At 43.4% G+C, this 21792-nt stretch overlaps 1 protein-coding gene across 6 annotated transcripts in view; it reads right to left on the bottom strand.

Moving 5' to 3' along the window:
* TNFAIP8 (TNF alpha induced protein 8) overlaps window positions 1–21792 on the bottom strand; it is a 46111-nt gene that overhangs the window by 2399 nt on the left and 21920 nt on the right. Inside the window, exon 1 of one of the 6 annotated variants that reach the window (XM_052700861.1) lies at window positions 14149–14347. The exons of 2 other annotated variants lie outside the window; for them this stretch is intronic. Coding sequence is in view for 2 of the 4 variants with exons in the window: in XM_052700858.1 (XP_052556818.1) it covers window positions 10040–10070 (31 nt within the window). In the remaining 2 variants the exon portion in view is untranslated. Of the gene's footprint in view, window positions 1–868; window positions 1170–9524; window positions 9652–10039; window positions 10365–14148; window positions 14348–21792 lie in introns of those variants that run through there. 3 more of the 6 variants (XM_052700858.1, XM_052700862.1, XM_052700860.1) reach the window with 3 other exon arrangements.

Genomic DNA, 21792 nt, shown 5'->3' with positions numbered 1-21792 from the left:
CTCTGAGTGCAGTCCGAGGCTGCTGGTTTTCAGAGCAGTAAGTGCATGCAGTACGTACACATAAGCTCATCCGTGTCTTATGCTGACTGGGAAAACAGCCACAGAGGATGGGTTAATGGTTTCCCACCACATTCTGTAATGCCACCTCATTAAGGAATCCTTTCGTGAACATTTCAGTAGATCCCAGAATGCATTTCAACCTTCAAAACTATCAAATCTACACTTATTTGCACCTCCTGTAGCAGCTCAGGGACAGAACACTGCCTTCCTGCAGCCCCATCAGGCCCAGCTTCAGCCATTCACATGTATTTCACATACCTAAAGTTTACTTTGTAAACACAGGGTCTGAAAACGCTTTCTTTTTTTGTTTTTCTTCTCTTCTTCTAATGAAAACAAACTCTGTAGACGCCAAACAGAGAATCCTTGAATTCTAAAATAGTTTCTTTTTGACTGTTTGTGCTTGGGCAATCGGGCGGGCTCCACCCAGGAAGGGAAAGGAGGCTGTCCTCCAGGACAAGCAGACACAAACTCCTACTTCTTCTCCAACCTTAACTGAAAGTATTTGATAACTGCAACTCCTTTATTAAAGGGTGAGCAATACAGCCCTAGCCAGCTGCTTCTTCCCTGTGTGATTACACGTTTTCTAATTTAATGGGAGAATGCATGAGTTTCACACTTCAGCATCTCAGTCAATCAAAAAAAGACCTGCGGGCTGCTTTTGTTCCCTAAGCACATTTTTCCTCACCACCTCTGCCAGAAAGAACGAGCACACCTTTTGCAGCCAAACCCTTCAGTCAAGCTGAGTTTAAACAGAACGCTCACAAGACTCCTGCACACAAGCTTCCTCTTAAGAACAGCCATTACTTACTTGTTCTGCAAATGGAACTGCAATTGTCAATGTGGACGGCGCTATCCGAGGAAAAACAACTCTTATTTCCTCTGCTAAACGTAGCACATGCTTTCTCACGCCCTTTGCAGTCAGAAATGATCACGGAGCAGACACACTTTCCTCCCTCTCTCCATATCAGCCACTCTTCTCAGCCACCTTTCTCGTCTGCCCGAAGCGCTTCATTTTACTTTGGCACCTCAGAATGCAAAAATATGTCTCAGTGGTTTCACTTCCTCTAACAGAGAGCTGGAAGGAAGTTGCAGTGCTGAGCAAGCAGCACGGCACTGCTACCACTAACCGGGAGCCGGGTGGATGGGGGGAGAGCAGCCCAGCACGAGGGGACGGCCGTGGCCTTGGTGCTGTGCTACAGGTCGCTGTGTGTGCACTGAGGGTGCACCTATGGCATGGGCTTTGCTGCAGTAAAGTCACCTCCCTCCTGGCTGGCAGCTGGGCAGGTCATCTCACTAAATTTAAGCATCTCAGGGCTGCTTTCTCATGACTTCCCTGAAACTCCTCTGGGAGGCTGCCCTGTGAGGTGGAGGTGTCCCTCTGCACCGGAGGGCAGATTGAGCAGAGCAGATCTAAGGGGGAAACACAGGACCTTAGGGATTACAGGGACATCAGAGGAGCAAACAACTTTCTAGAGACCGTCTTCTGCAAAGCTGAGAGCTTTGTCATTACAAAGCTCAATTTTTTTGCAAACAGTATTTATGCTTGACATCAGCTATTTGGTGAACAAAGAAATACTGCATATGGAGCATTCCAAACATGTTTTCCTCCAAATATATCACTTCTTCCCCCCTTTCCCTCCCTCCCCCCCTCCCTTTAAAACCATGCTGTAAATGTGAACTTTTAATGAAAATGAAGAATTCCATCTTAATGAGCTCTCAGGAGCCCGGTGTGAAAGCACTAAGGAGGCTGTCACAGCACGATGCTCATTCTCTCCTGATGTGGAGGGCAGTATTTCTCCCTCTGTAGTGTGGCAAATAGCTATTACCAAACACCCTATTTCTCAACTTATTTATGCTTAAAAGAAAACATATTAAAAGAAACAACATCAACAACATAGAATCATATGACTTCACTACTTTAAGCCAAGACAGAAATTCTTTTTTTCCCATAAGATAACAAGAAAGTGTAGATGCAATGGTGCCAGCAGATAGGTTCTGTGTACTCAATCTCATGCATATTGACAATGAACGCTTAGTCACTGAATGTCTGTAAGCTTGCTATCATAAGGATAGATATTTAAAAAAATAACAAAACCACCCAACAAAGACTTCCAGTGAACCCTGCTAAATGCCATGGGCAAGTTCAGGATCTGAACTTTCTGACATGGGTTGCATTTCTGATTTATGTACTCAGCATACTGGTGTGCAGAATTTGACTGCAGAGCTGTTACGCAGTCACGTGAGACTGCTTTCACTTTAATGGCTGGCGGGGCACATCCTGCACTAATACTCTGTCAGCTCCAGAAAGCACAGGAGACTTTGGGTGAGGAACACAGGACACTTCCAGGAGAAAAGAGACGTAGCAGAAAAGAAACAGCACCAACCGAGCACTTCAAGCACCATTTGAAAGACTGCACCACACAGTTTTGAGAAATGTGGCAAGTGATTTCCTGCCTGGCTTCCTGTGTGGACAAGCATGCTTGCCTCTGCACAGGCTGCAGCTGAAGCAAGAAGCCCATGCACAGAACAGAAGCAGCATGCCCCACGGCGGAGCACTGCTTCCCCAGATGCCACGCTGGATACACAGCCCCATATTTTCCAAATATGTGTGACCATCAGTGATGGTCCTCCAAAGTCCCAGAACTGTTGAGACACTGGGGACAGAAAAAGTAGCAACTTTTCCTCTGTCTTCTTGATCTTCCTATTTAATTTAATTCATAACTTGAGAGTACTGCAATGCCAGAAGAAGAAGAAAAGGAAAGACCCACTTTCCAGTTGCAGAAGCACACACTTCAGAAAACAGAAAACAAATTTTCTTGTTTTTTTTGTTTGTTTGTTTATTTGTTTTCAATAAGGAGGTGAGAAGAACCACCAAAATAACAAAGAACCTGCAGGTTAAAGTCAGGCAGTGCTGCAGGAAGGATGCTATTACCAACAAAAACGTATGTGCAGCACTGCAGTCCCACGAGAGCAGACTATGCCAGCAAGTTATTCCAGTTATGCCTGTGCTTCCCAGAGCCACCCTGTGCTGCACACGACACATTCTGAAGCTGATGCAGAAATTCAAAAAGCCTTCTTGAAAGTTTTGTTTTTTTTCCCCCCCTACAGTCTCTGTATGTACTTTAATTCATAGGTCAGACACTCGAACAGGCTGCCAAGAGATGCTGTGGATGCCCCCCCTCCCTGGAAGCACTCAAGGCCAGGCTGGATGGGGCTGTGAGCAACCTGCTCTTAAGGGAGGTGTTCCTGTCTATAGCAGTGGGTTGGAACTGGGCGATCTTAAAGGTCCCTTCCAACCCAAACCATTCTATGATTCTATGAATAGTTTTGCTTTAGTAAGAAAAAAATTGTATTAACCTCTGATAACTGCTACCGAGGCATATTTTAAACCTTACTGGATATGAAACCGAGAACAACTCAGCAGTCACAGAGAGCAGAGCCCTTTCACTCCTTTGCCACCATGTGCCATCCCTGCTGGAATGTACCGACAGGTGCTGAGGGATTAGATTTCGGCTTTCGGCCTTTTTAGGGCTACATTGAGTTCTTCCATATCTACACTTAATAGCAACTGTGCACAAATCTTTCCATGTGAAATAAAGCACAGTCGAGGTCATTCCTTCAAAACAAGCAAATGGCGCGCAGATAAACAAGAGATATCCAGCTGCTTTTCAAACCATGCCAACAACGAGAATGTCTCATTAGCAAAACAAAACCTTAGCTGTAGGCACAGGATATAGAGCTGAATGCGAGAGGAAAATCACAATGACAGGCAGACCAAGGGAACTCTAAACGCATGAAGAGACTTTGAGTTTTACCCAGGAGAAGAGAAAAAAGAGGAAGTTAAAGACACATGTAGGAAAAAACACAATGCACTGATACCTGCCCACAAGGTAGAGAGAAGACAACAATCTGGCCCGAGAGGAACAGGGAAAATAATTGCTAAGAACAAGCAGCAACTTCGCAGTCAAAATGCAAACAGCGAGTATTTTGAATAGTGTGTAAAGAAAGCCACAGCAGAAGACAGTTCAAATGAGAGAAAGGTCTGAGAGTCTTTCACTGACTGTGCAAATAATAGCGCTTTTCCTGTATTTCTAGTTCCATTCCTCTGTTGTTGTCGGCGTCGGCCTGTGCTCCACTGTCTGCATCCTACAGACAGGATGGCATTCCACTGGCATCTCTTCTCCAGTGGGAGAGATATAAATTATGCAGGTTGCGTCAGAAGTGATGCTTCCTATTGACTTCCATAGAAGCCACAACAGATACGAAGAGCACAATGACACTGTTTGACAGAAGAAAGTCCCACCTACAAAGCACTGTTTTTCAACACGGTCACCAGCATCAGCTATGATTTTCACCAGTGATGAGCAAGAGCCCACACGTCACGCTGGTAACAGTCTGCACCAGTGGAGGTGACACACTGTCACTGTCATCACCGCCGAAATGCACCATCCGCTGCCCCAGTGTGCTCATGTCCACGGCATGGTCTCCATTAAGCTTTGATGAGTGTCAGTGAGCACCATTTTTTTCCAAATGAAGGAATACAGGCACAGCCCTTTGCTTTATCCGCATGTCCATGTCAGACACCACTCTGTCAGACTCCCCTTTGCTGCCATCTGTCACACGGCAACAGCCTGGAACGGGAAGGTTCAGCCCCTGCTGCCATCCCACCAACATCCACTTGTGAGATCATGGGCAAATATTGTAAAAAGGAGGCATTACTTTCAGAGCAGCCCTCATGTATTGCAGCGTCAAAACAAAATACAGATTCTATTGGTATGCAGATAAGACTGGCTGATTGTTCTTTACTAAACTGTATAGTTAAAAAACACTGATCCTGAGTTCAGTAACGAGTAAGGAAGAAGGTTTCCAAGAAACCTTCCACGTTGTGTGTCTGATTCTCTCTGCACTGTACCTGCAGAACACAATTTGTGAAGACTCCTAGTTCTCCAAACAAAACCTGCCATGGCATTGCAGGGCTCTCTGCATTTCACTTTTGGCCAGTCAAGCACTAGAAACCAGCACCCAAACACAACTATGACAGGGAATCATAGAATCATAGAATGGCCTGGGTTGAAAAACAGGGACCACAGTGATTGTCTAGTTTCAAATCCCTTATTACATGCAGGGTCAACCACTAGAACCAACTAAAGAAACTGAACCAAACCAAACTTCAAACCCCAACCAAGACAGGGAATGTTATGAAGAAAAGAAAAATTGATAACAAAGTCACCAATGTAGAATACAAAACAGGTTTCCCAGTTTCTCCCTTCATCACCTAGAACAAGATTGTGCCCAAATGAGGGCAAGTTGAAGGTCTGTGCTGATGCCGTGCCAGTCTGCTGGCAGACACAGGTGCATCATTAATCACACACATTTTTTCTGCTCAGAAGTCATTACAGAGGTGTGTCTACAGAATACAAATTGCACATACGCTTTTAAAAGTAAACAACTCACACAACAAAGAAAGGGGCAGAACGAGAGAAAAACTGAAAAGCAGCACCTGCTGTACATCCCGCAGTAAAAATGTTAGTAGCAGTACGTATAAAACTAACTGTAAGGTTGGAGAGATTTGTTAACACCATAACTTTCGGTATAAGCACTCAAATTTCTCACAAAGTCACACACAGCGACGGTTGCTACTCACCGGCTGTATGCCTACTGCATAAACACTGGAACTGTAAGCGTCCAGTCAAGGAACAAAGGTGAAAATTTCATCCTTAAAGATGAACATTGATTTCAAACGGATCACAAAGCATGTCAGGTCATTTTTAACCTTCTACTTATTTTATTGAATGTAATGCATGGGAAAATACAAGTTCTGTTGAAAAAGTAGCATAAAAGGTAGTGGTTTTTTCATGCTTCTCTATGAAAGGCTGGCTCTTACCACAGATCATAAAACAATTGGAAAAAAAATCACTTCAGAAGGTTGAAAAAATACTTGGAATATAGATTTCATCTGTTTTAATTATTAGCCAAATGTGTTTATAACTACTCTAAACGAGGGAGAAAAAGCAATACTCTTCTCAGAAAGCAATATTTAAATAACCCAATGAACACTAAAACCAAACTCATCATGTTTGATAGAAGGCTTCACCAAATGGTAATTGTTACTAATGAAAGCAATCATGGATGAATTCAGTCTGAAGGAGGAATGGCTACATTGCTGTCCGGGTTCTTCCTTACAATATCACTGGCTCGAGGATTACAAAAATATTTCTTAGAGCCTGTTTGTTCAGACAGCTCCTGAACTTTGAAATGTCGCTGTCAAAGTACTGCAGCTTTTCTGAATGCAGGTGAACACCTGGAAATTGAAAAAAAAAAAAAAAAAAAAGAATTTTAAAACAGAATGCCATCCTCCTGTCAGTGGAATATTGTGTCCAGTTTTCTCCTGCCTAGCTTCTCTACTAGAAGAACTGACACACTGAAGCCTATCCAAGGAGGCATGATCAGGGAACTGTGTTGGGCTTGCTCAGCCTGAAGAAGCTAACAGGACAGCTGACTAGTAGATCCATCTTGTTACTGAGGGGTTATGGGGAACGTGCAGCCAGGTTCCTCTTGGAGATGCACAGAAGAGCAAGGGGCAACAGACGCATTGCAGCAGAAGAAATCTTCACTTGATGTCAGGAATAAATTCTTCACAGAGGGAGCAGTCAATATTGGAGCTAAAGAAGCTGTGGGAGCCACACTCCTGAAGATGCCAATAGCCTGACTGCACACAAACAGCCTACACAGCTTCGGCTAACTTCAAGTTTGGATCTGGCTTCAAAGCTGTCTCTGCTTTGAGTGGGAGATCGTGCCAGATGACCTCCAAAAGCTCCCCGCAGCCTGTCTTTGCTTCTCCCTGCTGATGCCCTCTCTTCAAGGAATGGCACCTTGTTCACAATTAAAACACTTAAGGCCTGCAGTTCACTATGGATTAAAAGGTTTGATTGCGTAAGCATAATTATCCTAATTATCTTTCTCAAGGCAACCTAGCATTCAGCCCAGCAACTGCAGCTAAATGATTAACCTGTTCAGAGTTTCAGTGGTTCCCTAAGGCAGCCTTCCACCCACAGCTAGTGCTTGTGCCCCAGCCTCTATTCACATCACCACCTTGCTCACTCACTGGCCAGCACTGCACAGGGAATGGTATGTGGAATATGAAGACATGCCAAGTGCTCTGCAGGAGACAGCTGCTCAGTGTAGACCCCATACGTCATGCACAGTAGAAAAATACTAGTAGAAGAGGCAATGGGAGTCACAGAATCATAGAATCGCCAAGGTTGGAAAAGACCTCTAAGATCATCCAACCGTCTGCCTACCACTAAGTCTCCATCTAATCTGTCTGCAGATAGCTTATCTCAAAGATTACCCTGCCTGGGTCAGGAAAACAAAGCCAGCGTTCTTTCTAAGTGCTCTGACTGGGAGTGGCAAGTGCCTACATGAAGATGTAGCTGCAGAAGCTATATTACAAACCACAGAAATTTACCTGTGTCCTCAAGTTGCTTTTATCAGGCTTCCTGTACCTTGCTTCGTTAATTGTACACACCTCCAAACTACATTACAAACCTTACGTTAAAATGATTTTGACTTGAGTGGGTACTTGACATATCTACTCCAAATTTCTCACCATTTCTCCTTCTCTCAGGTGCTAACTTCCTGCTTTTAACTGCACCCATCTGCACCTCTGGCAGTGTTCTCCTGGGAAGTTTGTGGTACCACATTACAGCGTCCAGATGACAATTACTCCTTCTCTTTTTTTCATAAACTTCATTTTTTTTTCCCATTCCTACCTTCCCAACATTAAATTCAAGACTAAATATTCTTACCTTTATGTTGTATTGATTGTAAGTTGTAATAACCTACAGAAATGACGATACAAAATCCCAAACTGTTAATGTGCGTTGCTCTTATTTACAGAACTGCACACACGGTATTTAAGGCACCAGTAATCTCCTAAATGTCATCTGCAGCAGGCAATTTATCTATGCAACAAAAAATCGTCAACTGACTGATGCACATCTCTGACGCATCTGCCAGTGTCCAGATGGTTCCTCCTGCTTTTGCTCGTGAACATTAAAATAACATTTTCCCTGAACTTTTCTTCTCCTTTTACTCTCTAGTGCGTAGCAGACAAAATACAGCACTTTCACTGCTAGCTCTGGCCTTGAAATTTACAGAATATGGCAAAACACGTACTTTACAATCACCTGAACACAGCCTGCATCCCTTGCTGTAGTCACAGAACTTTACCTACTAATCCCCTGGCGAGGCCTCGCAATTCATGGGCAAATCAGGACTTCTCTTTAAAGAGACCTTTAGTTTTGCACCCACATCAATTATCAACCACCCACTGTCACAGTTAGTTAAAAAAAAAAGCACAAGCTCTACTCTTAATGAGGTAGAGACAACTGAAGAATTCTGAAAGTCTATTTCATGCTGCATGCACTAAACCACCACACAGACTGTATTTTTCAGTGTTGTGATCAGTGTTATCTTTCACATCATGTTCAACCTCACGAGGCAAAAGCAGTATAAGAACTTTATCACTACAAATTCACCTGTTAGTTCTAGTTTTATCCACTGGAATTATCCACTATGCCCAAAACCCTCTTTTCTCATGCTTCTCAATTATTCCTTTAGAGATGGGAATGAGTTACCAGGAATGCATTTACTGACTGACTGAAAACCCTCCTCCCCAGTATCTTCACCTCATCTTTCCATAACATTTATTTATGTGTTTACATTCAACTCCAGCCTATTAAAATCACAGTGCAGAAAACCCCAAGTGTTTTCCCAGCTGAAAGTAGCTAACCAAGAAGTTATTCCTCCTTTCCCATCTCAGCCACTTGCTCTAAATCCTTTCTTCCCAGCACGGAGATCCTGTCATCTCAATCTGTACCACAGCAAACAAAATAATAGGCACAGAAAGACACAAATCTTTTCGGCGCATTTTCAGATTCTGAGTCATCTGGGAAGGTAAAAGCTTTCTTTAAAGAGGAAAATTTACATTTCAAGTATAGCCGAGTTGGTAGAATTGTCTGAAGATTCCTGTAAGTAAAGCAGAGGGCTGGTCCTGCTGTGGCACACTTGCTGATCTCCTGTAATACCAAAGGGGAACGTTCACACAGACACATTCTTACACATTCCCTGTTCAAGCAGCTTCTGCAGAGGAATACTTTTTTGCTGTTCCAAAATGTTGCCTTTGAGCTCACCCATTCATTCAATGAGAAAACTGGAGAATTAAATAAGAAAACTGGACATCTTTGTAATCCTCTGTTATTAGCTGGGTTCTACTACATTATTACCACTAAGTTTGACCCAGTCCAAACTGACAGCAAGAAAACACACTTTCATGCAAGCAAGCAGGCAGAGGTCCCTAATAATGTTTATCTTGAAGCAGGGGAAGTTGTAAGAATGCGAGTGGAAGGCCAGCTGAAATTCTCAAGCTCTTGTTTCCACCAAATGCAAAGCGCTTGGATTACCTGCTGCCCGCTGAGCCACACTGGATCCCTATCAGCCTGAGCCTCTGCAAGGAATGCTCACAGTCACCAAACACTGTGGCTCGAGCTGTGCCCTCGGAAACACACACCCAGCCCTGCTCCCCTCCGGAACCAGCAGCCTCTGTGGGCAGGAGCTCGGAGGAAGCCCCCTCCTCCCACCCAGCACCACACGCAGCTCTCGGCCCTGCGCTGCTCACAGCCTGGCAGGGAAGCGAGAACCATCTAATCCCAAAACAACGACCTTTCGCTTCCCCCACGCACCACTTCTTCTTTTGTCCAAAGACACAGCACTTCCAAAGTGAAACCTTCCTCTTTCAATACTCTCTGGCCTCAGAAGCGCTGCTTCTGCCACCCACCAGCGCCGCACACACCAGGCCATTGCCAGGGCAGGCAGACATCCCGGGCTCTCTGTACGCTGCATTTCTGTGCAAGCAGGGCTGCTGCTCACTTTTCCCTGTCCCCTGTGGACCCAGAAGCTGGCGGGGCCGCTTCCCTACCTTCGCGGGACTCATCCACCTCCAGGCTCATGGCGAAATGGGCACCAGATGCTGAGGTGCGCCCTGCAGAGCTGCAAGCCAACTTCTTGAAAAATGGAGAAAAAAAAAAAGGGGGGGAAAGGAAGAAAGGGAAAAAAAAAAAGAGGGTTGGGATTTTAAGGGGAAAAGTCTGCGAATTCAGCAAATCAGGGCTCAGCTGCTCAGGAGATTCCGCCCCTTTCGGAGCAAGCACACCAGCCGCCGTCTGGAAAAGCAGCAGCACCTCAACAGAAACTCTCACTTCCCTTGCCAGCAGTTACTGGTTATGCATTTCAATCTCCCTGGTTTCTAGAAAGGGTGGAGTTTTACTTGTTACAGCTCGCCAGCAGGGTATGAGAAAGCAAGCACAGGGGGCCAAAAAATCCTTTGGCAAGGAACAGCCTTGACTGTGATTGCAGCAACTGGCTGACAGACAGGGCCCTGCTAACCACGACAGTCACATCTAACTTAAATCAACTGCTTCCAAAGCCTTAACTGCATTTCTACAGCAGCTACTATCTCGAATGTGGCCTTCAGTATCTTCACAGAATCACAGAATGGCCAGGGTTGGAAGGGACCTTAAGGATGATGAAGCTCCAACTCCTTTTCCACATGCCATGCCACCAACCTCCACATTTCACAGCAGCCCAGGCTGCCCAGGGCCCCATCCAACCTGGCCTTGAACACCTCCAGGGATGGACGGGGCATCACAGCCTCTCTGGGCAGCTGTTCCAGCACCTCAACACTCTCTCTATAAAGAACTTCCCCCTGACATCCAACCTCAATCTTCTCTCCTTCCTTTTATCCTTAATGACACCAGCTAACATGGAGTGACTACGCGAATGCTCGCAGGGTGAGGAGCAGCAGCAGAAGCTCGACATTTTTTGCCTTCCATCTGTGCTCAGAGTGTCACGTTAGCCACCCTGAACAGTGCAACGCACCTCTGCTGCCTGGAGAAATCACCTGATGCCTGTGTGATACATGTAATGCCTGTAATACCTACATGCCTGCGTGCATCATTTGTAATACCACACAATGCTGTCGTACAACCCAGCAAGAGAAAGGGTCCTCTGCAACAATTCCACCTCATCACACAACAGGACAGAACATGCACCCGCAGAACAAAAGCAGTGGGAACAATGAGCAAGCTGATTTTCCAAATGGCACTGTCTGCGGTGAAATCACAGCCAGAATGAACTGTATTTTCCCACTTATTCACTGAATTTATTTTTAGTTTGGTGAATGGGACAAAAGCAGAGTGGAAAGGCTATGGCTGAGATGACAGCAGAGGTGAGCTTCTCTGCAGAGCCTAGTTAAGATGTACTTCAAGATGAAACTAGAAGGCTCTGAGCCGCACAGAATAGGGGTGCATTCAAAATAATTAAGGAAAAAAAAATTGAATTACAACATTCATCTGTGCTCATAAAATATGATCTAAGCAGGAAGGATGGTCTCACAAATAACAGCACAGCATTGGGAAGGTTGGTCTCAATTCTTCACCCGCAGCATATTTGCTGTGCAGACTAGGGTAAATAAAACTTCAGCAGTGAGCACTTCTCGTGCTATTTTGAGTGATTTTATTCACGATAAGGACTGCCTTTTGCCATGTACTTCTCCCATGGCTAAGATCTCCTTTTAAATGCACTTGGCAATGCAGAACTTTTCTTACTGGCATGATGCACAACTCCACATGTCTGCTAGGATCATTCCTCTAGCAGCTAGCTGTCTCCCACAGGTCTCATAGCCTCCGGTGAGGTGCCAAAGGGCAGCAGTTGCACCCTTCAAAGCACAGAGAATGAAAGCAAATGCGAAAGCCCTACATGATACCAAAGAAAGAAAATTACTACACTATCTAAAGAAGCCACATTTTCAATCAAAAAAAGAAAAAATTAAATTACTCCTCCACAAGCTTCCTGACTGCAGCTTTGGGGTAATTACTGGACAGTAGACTGAAACCACTCAAAAAACCCCTAATGGAATAGAGGAGGAACAGGAACATGCATCATGCTAGTCAAGATGGACTGCAACAGCCTGTGGGGACCTTAGATTAAATCTAAGGGAGTGCTGGCAGAGAGATAGAGTAACCAGAAGATCACCTGGTACCACGAGCCTTCCAGGAACAGATTTACACAAAAGATGTCCTTCATTATTTTAGATTATGGACAGACATGGAGAGTTAATGAGACTTGTACCTAAAGGTCAACTTCAGCATATTTACGTTTCTGAAATCTCAGAAACGTCAGAGCTGTTGGAACTGATGAGAAAACACTGATGTTTAACTTTAGTTTCTTCCCTACAGGGTCAAGATCATGTCTCCTCACTCAGCTCCATTCCTCACTGAGGAGAATTTAGGGAGGTGATTTTCTGATCTTGTGTTGAACAGTGACTTCTGATGGCAATAGACCATAAGGACGTTATCACCTTTAGAGTCTGCACTCTGTGAATGAACTGCAATAAACTTCATTAGAGCACCTGTAGAAGTACCAAACAATATAGATTATTAAAAAGCTAAGCAGAACCATGCACAAAGTCCTTGCCCAGGTAAGGGATGACACTCTTCTCTCCTGCAGCTGCCACAGAACCTAGGCTGACTTCTAGTCCTCTGGTGAGTGCATAGCCTAGAAGCTTGAGAAGCACTGTTTACTCATAAACTCTGCATGTGATACAGAGTGAGCAGTGCAAAACAAGAAGTCTAAAAATAGGATCTGGTAACATAACTAAATTTCATAGGACAGATTGACTTCGGGGGAAAAAAAGTAACTTCCTAAAATGAAGGGCTTAAAACTCCTTACAAACCAGGTATTTGGATAGGCACAACTTCTGAAAGGATGGTAGAGTTCCCTGTGGAAAACTGAATCTTTTTTTTGTGTGGCACACATAGAAAATGGATTTTAATTCTAAATTTCAGTGGCTAGCAGTCCAGAAGCCACAAAGTTTGGGAAAGATAGATGAAGTGCAGTCCTGCATACACTCTCTGCTAAAACATTTGTAAATTATGTGCAGATCGTCCCCGTTTCTTATAGTACTAATGTAGAAATACTGCATGAGGAACAGTTACTGATCAGCAATTGGCTTACTTAGAAAAATTAGCAAAGTTCTGCTGAAAGGCAGCTGTGATAGCACAAAGCCAGCTTAAGCAGGAAAATAAGCAAAATATGCAATAAGCATATTTTACAAGTATTTAAAGTTAATCTTAAAATAACAGTAGACCAAAATCAGCACTGAACGAGATACTGAAGCTCAATGCTGAAATGTGGAAAGGGACTGCAATGTGTAGCTTCACAAAAAAGAGGAAGCAGCACCACTGAATTAAAAGCGTCAGGAAGAAGCTTTCAAGAAGCAGCAGCTTCTATGGAAGCAAGAATAAATCTACTGCAAAAGAAAACAGCACAGTTCTCCAGAAGGAAGTGGTATGGCAGCATTCCTTGCACCTTGCACACCTTGCACCCTCATGGATTTATTTTTTTTTAATCTCTCTCTGTTTGATTAATGTAATTCCCATTCTCTGCTGATAACTGCTGTTCTTCCAGAACGCTACGCTAAAGAGCTTGCAAGTCTCTATAACATAAAAATAAGGACTGTGTCCCACTTCAACTCCCTGCTACAGCCAATAGCCTGTAAACTGTCTATAATTTCTCTTTATGAGCAACTGCATGTCTTTTTGCTGGCTACTGCTGCACACTTGTTTGAAGCCACATAACAGCACTGATACTGAGGTAGAGGACATCACAACAGAAAGAGGAGTACCCTTAAAGAGTTGCACACACAGAACCACAAGGAGGATTCCCATGTGCTATGCCATGCAGCACGACAAAGATCTTATTTTCCAGTAATGGCCAAGGATGAGGTAAATGAGAATGCTGCAAGGAGCAGAAGTCCTGCACTACACTGTGGTCCTAAAGCTGTATTGCTGAAAGAAGTGGTAGCTTTCACACTGCTACTACAAACAACATTTTCTTACCTGCTGCTTGCAAGGTGTGAACTCCAACGTACCACACTTCTAAGGATTACAAAAACTTTGTAAGTTAGCAAGTAAGTCATGCAGTAGCACAAGAGGAAGGATTTTTCTTCTGTAGCTCCAACAAGCTTACCTGTCTCTGATACGTGGGTTTCTGGTGATGGTTCTCACTCCCTGCTACTCTTCAAGCATAAAGAATTACTGCCATAGAACACAGACCTTCACATGGGACAGGAACAACAGATACTGCCCTGAAGTAGGGCAGCATTTACAAAACATACTGAGGAATTATGTGATGCATCCATCACTTTAAATGTGTTTCACCAATACTCAAATAGTATTTCCCAAGAACTAAGTGCAACAGTGTAAACATTTCTGCAATACCCAGACAGGCTGCCCAACACGAATAGGAACAGTACAGTCATGCAGTACCTCAGATAAAAGACATGGGCAATGGGAAAAGGACAACAAATAGTTAACATGGAAAAGCCTGGATGCCACAGTGCCACGGTATCATTATGAAATTAATCATAACTAGCTTTTCAGCAAGTGTCTATTAACTTGTAGGTTTTAACAGAAAGACTTTTTCTAGAAGTTAAAGATGAAAAGTCAAAAAGAAGAAGCAGGCCATTGCCTTGCTCCACTGGTCCCTTCCTGTATCTTTTACAAGTATTATTTTCCAGACAGGCAGATTCTCCAGATACAGATTTTCATAAGGGAGATTTCTGATTTTTACCCCTCCTTTGTTAGCACAGAGTGCCAGACGTGCTTTTTGGCACCTCTGAGGAGATCTTGTAGCACACGGCAAGAAGCGTTTGCCTTCCTCAGCACTGCTTATCTCCTGGGATGCAGAAACCAGCCCACCTACCAGGTATCCTCCCAGGTGCCAAAGAGTGGAGCTCTCACCTGTGGCTGCCCCATAGAGCTGTCATTCGGAAAGCAATGCACACAGATACCACCTGCGTACCACTGCACGTGGCATCGCCTGGCGTGATGGAGCACATGGACATCAGCAGCACTGCAGGCTGGCATCACCTGCGCCCTGGCATGCATGATGGACAAAGACTGCCAAGGATAGTGATTGTTAGACTTCCGGCTGCAGGCTTCATGCAAGCTCCAAAGCAAGAATTTGCTCTTCTCTTCATCTTCTCTGCCTTCACGGTTCCTCTCTTGAGTCTATCAGAGCCAAAGCAACAGTGGCACATGTAAAGCAATAAGAGGCACGGGATGTCCATCTCCCTCAAACCCAACTTGAATGGGTTTGAGCAGGTCCCCTCAGCATGGGCCAGCCTGCTCTGCTCACAGGTCCATTGGCAAGGTAATCACTCAAACAATGGCTCATGTTCCAAATACATGCAGAACTGTGTTTCTGTCGTGTAACAGTTTCATTAAATAGTGAATTTGATGAATTTGAATTTGATTCATTGAATAGTGAACTAGAGAAAGATGCATATGCAAAGTCTTTGACGGTTGCCCTCCTTTCACATCTCCAAGAACAGCAGCACATTTGAAGGAACAAGAAGAGATCAGGGACAGCCTAATACAAGACAAACAGAATAACAAGAGAAAAAGCTGGCTGCAAAATTAAACACTCCCTGAAATACAGAACTCATATTATTCTCTGTGTCTTTCTTCAGACTTCCTTTATGTTGACAGAAAGCAAAACAGCTATACAATATCCAAATAATTTCTGGAATACAAGAAGGAAGAAAACAGTACCCATGGCACTACTTGCTAACTTTTAGGTAATTTGTAAGAGTCTTTCCATACAGACAAAATGGTGTGGATTTTTTTTTGCAGAGTTATCATGAAAAAACTTTCAGAGAACAAGAATTCTTAGCAGGGTTATAAACGTAACAGCATGTAAGTCTTCTAGTTAAAATCTTGTTTAATGCCTTCTGCGTACAACTGCACTGTTTATCTCATGAGCACCCAATCTCATAAAGTAATCTCATAAAGAAATCTCATTTCTTTGTCTTATACATTTGTTTTCCCCAGGTTCAGTAATGAAGACCTTGGACTTGTTTGGAAGAATCATGTGTTACTTCCAGCTAATAGAGAATTCTACTCTTGTAGCGCTAAAAGCAATTTGGGATTTCAGATTTCCAGGCAATTTTTTAACTAACAGTTCAAAAGAGCAAAAACAATCAATAGGGAGATTTAATTTACACAAGAATTGTATTACAAGACAGATTTCAAACAGATAAAAGCTGCTAATCCTCTACTAAATTCTGTTTGGGACACTTAGAGTAAGCTATGAAGTGAAAGAAAAATTAGAAACAGATACTTGTTAGAAACTGATATCTTTATTTGCATTGCTGATTGTTTTCTTTTCTACATCCTCCTTCTACAGCGGAGGTCACATAACTGATTCTGTGCCAGGACACCCAATCCAACCGGCCACCAGCAAAATTATTTTGTGAAGGTTTCCAGCAGCTGAAGCATTCCTCATCTATCCATGGCATATGGAGAACAAAAGTGCAGAGAGAGGGCAGGTACAGCGAAAAATTAAAATTTCATTTTTCTTATACTGTACCTAACTTCCTCTGCTTTCAGTTCTGCACTGACACAGCTACACACAGACATTCAAATGAGCAAACCAAGAAGTCATTTTAAATTTATTTCCTAACTGAGGGGCAGAGCAGGAACATCTGCAGTTTTGTTACTTTATTATTGCAAAATAGAATGAAATGTTTGCTGTCTGTGTGGCAAGAGTGCAACAAAAACAATCTCCAGCTCTTATGCAATTTTGTTAATTTGGGCTCTGATGTTATTCTACACTGAAAAGCATTTTGATTAGCAGTGCAATTTTAACAGCACTACTTATAGAGTACCATAACTGATAGGACAAGGTACAAGAACCTATTTGTTGCCGCTTTAACTAGACCTCACACAGATATATCAAGATAATTCAGACAGGGATTAGGTTTTGCTTTCTGTTGTAATGATTGCTTTCAACGCACAGCACAGCTCTAACATCCCAGTTCCCTATTTTATTTAGATGGTGCTCAGGTGCTGACAGAAGCTGCCCAGAAGCCATGGATGCCCCATCCCTGAAGATGCTCAAGGCCCTGGCTGTGTGATCTGCTGCTTGGCAACACTGTCCATGGCAGGGGGTAGAACTAGATAGTCATTAAGGTCCCTCCCAATCTAATCTACTCTATGATTCTATAGCACAGAATTTTTAAATAAAATGTCTTTGTATTCATATATCACATGCCAAGCTACTGTTTTCGTCTTAGGAAAACTCAGTCCACTGAAACCTGGAGAGACTAACTACACCAAAGCATTAGGAGGTTGAATCCACAAGCCAGATCTAAAAAGGGTGGCTACTTCAGGTTCTGGCCTGATGCTCAATGCATTATTTCTTACTCTTAAGCCTTGTTCCCCTTGGCACAAGACCTGAACCACTTCATGTGATAGTGCAGGTACCCCTCATTGAGGTGCTCAGAATACTCCCATCTCACAGACAGTACGCTGGTGTATATTTCTACCATGTGGTTAACAAATTATAGACAGTCCACCCCTGAGCACTGCCAAACAGCTCCTCACCACTGTCCATATTATGCTTGGTATCTGACATTTTGCCCTGTTCTTGCCCTCCACTCCCCTGCTCTCCTCTTTGCTTATTTCTATGCCTTCTTCTTCAGCAGCCATTCTCCACCCTGTTCTTGGTTTCTTGAGGCCTGAAGGACAGCAAACCTAAAGCCATATGAACTACTGGTCACCTTCCAGTTAAAGCAAGCAAAGCCCATAGCTTCACTTCAGAGTAAGCAGTATGTCTGCAGACCTGCTTCAGTCTGGTCAGCATGCTGGCAGAATAAGCAGCACCGTGCAGTGACAAGGAGACTGAACATGCACCCATCAAGCTTGGGCAGGAAGAAAGGCAGTGCTGGGAAGCAGCAGCTAACACAGATCCTGGTTTATATGTAGATGCAGCAAAACTTGTCTTATGGAAGCTCCTTACCTCAGCTGTTCTGCTCCAGAGAAGAAAAGGGATAGAGGTAAGAAGGTACACAAAGGTCTCAGGCTGCCCAGAGAGGCTGTGGATGCCCAGTCCCTGGAGGTGTTCAAGGCCAGGTTGGACGGGACCCTGTGCAGCCAGGTCTGGTATTAAATGTAGAGCTTGGTGGCCCTGCCTGTGGTGGGGGTGAGGGGGTGCTGGAGCTAGGTCATCCTTGTGGTCCCATCCAACTCAAGCCATTCTATGATTCTATGATAAAGCTCAATCTTCTGGACTAATATTGTAAGACCTCTGTAATGAAACTTGAGTCCCATTAGACTCCTCTACAGTTCACAACATCCATATTTGCCATACACATAGTTGCACCACTGAATTTTCAGTGAAAGCCTTACAGGACAGCAGAATGCCTCAATAACACCCCACGAATGCCAAAGAGAGCTCTGCAGTGCACAGAAGTGTCACTGATTCCTTAGATTACTGCAAAATCAATAAACTAGGCAGAGACTAGCAGCATCACCACAACCTGTAAGAAGACATACTTACATCTCATCTGCTTTCAGCAAGACAGAAGAAAAGAGGCATTGCCAGATACTAATGCATCAAAACACAGTGCTGGAACAATTTTAATTAAAAGGGAATGTTTTAATTAAAACCAGAAAATCTAATATTGCATGGCCAGTAGTGAAAAAGAGCTTGAGAACAAAGTGTTTGAATTAGTGTTAAACACGGTATGATTTCAACAGCGCTACTGAAGTTTTATGGCTAATATGGCACTCTCTTCTTTTCAAAAAGGTATTGTAATGACACTGTTGGAACCAAAAATTGGATATTATCTTACAAAAGGAAGGTTTTTGTTCACATAAAAGCAGCATACATATGGGAAAACACATGTCTAGGTTTGCAAGGGCTGTGTTCCAGTTCCAAGCCAACGATCAAAGTGTTCTGCAAATACGTAACAATCAAACTATGCCTTTTTTTTAAATGCCAAATCATGCAAACAGTGACACCACCACTCATGTATCAAATACAATCTGATCTAGATAAAATTTAAAACCAAACAAGACTGAAAAACAACAGGCTAAGAGAATAACACTTGAGTTCAGATTTAATTAAAAGAGATTTAAAGAGGGATTTAAATGGATATTAAACCTAACCAGAGCTTGTTCTTTGAAAATTCAGTTTAGCTACAGTTTACATTCTCAAGCCAGATGTACTTAATTATGTGGGATTCGTACAAAGAACCATATTGATTTATGCATGTCCCAAATAGGTTTTCAATCAGTTTATTATTTGCCTAAAGCTCAGACTGAAGCCACATCAGGAATCTGGAAGAGTACTTAAGAACAAGATTTCTTTGGGGAAATTATTAACTAAGGCTGTTGAACAAGTGCTTGAGAACCAGTTCCCAATACCCAAGGAAATCTGAAAAACCTCGCTGTTTACAGCAGCCTTAGAAGAAACATTTTCAGCACTTGCTTATCTCGGGTACAGTGATATTTTCAAAACTAAATCACAGTTCGCAGACCAGCACTGCAGGCTCCCCGTGTTCAAGCAGCTCTCTAATAAAGCAGCAGCATTCATCTTTCTTCCTGCCTCATTACTGCAGTGCAGGCAAGCAGTGTCTGCATGAGGAAGGCAGCAGTTATCATTAACCTTTCATATTTATTTACTGGCTAGAAGAATATAGCCTAAGCCAACTTCTGATTTATTTCTTTATAAATACCCATCCATAAATGGAACCCAGTGAAGAAAGTTTGAGGGAACTGGGATTGTTTAGCTCGGAGAAGAGAAAGCTCTGGGTAGACCTCATTGTGGCCTTCCAGTACTTGAAGGGAACTTATAAACAGGAGGGGGAACGGCTGTTTACGAGAGTGGATGGTGACAGGACAAGGGGCAATGGTTTAAGCTGAGACAGGAGTGATTTAGGTTCGGTATTAGGAGGAAGTTTTTCCCCCAGAGGGTGGTGAGGCACTGGAACAGGTTGCCCAAGGAGGCTGTGGATGCCCCATCCCTGCAGGCATTCAAGGCCAGGCTGGATGTGGCTCTGGGCAGCCTGGGCTGCTGGTTGGCGACCTGCACACAGCAGGGAGTTGGAACTGGATGAGCACTGTGCTCCTGTGCAACCCAGGCCATTCTGTGATTCTATGATTTACAACTAAATGTCATTATTCTTCTCACAGACAGTCTGAGCAATTTTCTAACGTAATAATGACTGAAAATATATATGTTGCTAATTTTTCCCAGTATTAAACAAGCTTAAGCTAGAGAGCAATTCATGCAAATTTCTGTTGTAAGCTGTGTTTAATGTCTTAGCATTACACTAAAAAATCAATACTGGATCATGACTGATTGCCATAAGTTCCATTTTAAAGAAAAAAGTCAGGAGCTCTTGCTGAAGTCCAATTTAATTTGTTTTGTAAAAGCACATCAAACCCTTGAAGAATTTTATCTTCTTTAGAGACAACTCTTCAAGTGTTTTGGCAGTAAAAATAACCAAGTATGCACTCTGGGGCCTGGCCAAACCAAACACCACTTCACAAGATTATCCCAAGACCTTCACAAACTATTTCAAGTATTATATAATACAAATCAGACTTCTTGGACATTTTGCTTAATGTCTTGTTTGCTGAAAGCTGAGTTATGGCCTAACCTTAAGATGTCTAACTCCCTCAAGTGGCTTCTCTGTTGGGGCTGTCCTACTGCAAGTTCCCAAATTTGAAACTTACTGTGTACAACAATTGGTAATTTTGGCTATTTTGGAAAACAAGCAGAGCAGGAGAAAGAGAAAAATCGGCAAGAGCTCCATCAGCCAACAAACCACGTCCTCCCGTGAGCTCTGCTGCTGGCTTCTTTAGGTCATGGAGTTCGTGTTGCTAGTTCTGGATAACACCACGAGGTGGCAACAGTGCCTCGAAAAGCACAGATGTCAGGACTGCCTTCTGTTTCAATACTCAGAACAGAGCAGGACCAGATACAGTGCGCAGATTGACCAGTTTCGTGTGTGGCTTCAAATCAGCATCTGATGTTGTAACTTGCACAAAAGGGTTTAAATGCACTTTACCCATGCACTCTGGAATGGAAAACTCTGAGAACTGAGTGCTTATGCTGTAGCAGCTGACACCTGAATTTAGTCGGCACGTGAGACAACAGCTGTATGTTATTGCATGGACGTCCAGCATTTTGGCTGGCCTGGGCTGCATTTAGTGAATAGAGACTGTTTTGGGCTGCACATATGTAGGTTGCTTCAAAAGTAATACTTCCTATCTGTTTCCATGGAAATGACAGCAGATACAAAGAGCACAAGAACACTATCGCATGGAGCAAATTCTCAGCTACAAAACATTATCTTTCAACAGTCTGCTTTTTTCAGCAGGGCCTGCATGCTGCATCTACAGCAGTCTGCATCAGCAGAGCTAACCAACTGTCATGGATGGTCACCTCAGCTGAAACACAACACTCAGCATCTCACTGCGCCAGCATTCACTCTTTGGTTCCTGTAAACATTCAGCAAGCATCTGTGAGCGTCAATGGGTGCTACTTTCTTCTGCACAGAGGAATTCGATGCCACATCTGCACTTCCATGCCAGGCATCATTCTGTCAGACTGCCCCTCTGCTGCCATCTGTCCCATACCAACAAAATGGAATGGAATATCGGTAGGAAGGTTCAGCCTCTACTGCCATAGCACAAACATCTCCCTCTGATGTCATGGGTCAAGATAATAAGGGAAGCATTACTTCTGGAGCAGCCCTCACAAAATGTACAACATCATTACTTAATAAGTATGTAACATTTGTCAATGGCAGTGGTTGCA

The sequence above is a fragment of the Tympanuchus pallidicinctus genome, unplaced genomic scaffold (assembly GCF_026119805.1).
Source record: "Tympanuchus pallidicinctus isolate F22 unplaced genomic scaffold, pur_lepc_1.0 scaffold4, whole genome shotgun sequence".
NCBI classification, from domain to species: Eukaryota; Metazoa; Chordata; class Aves; order Galliformes; family Phasianidae; genus Tympanuchus; species Tympanuchus pallidicinctus.
This window is presented reverse-complemented; position numbering and strand designations above follow the sequence as displayed.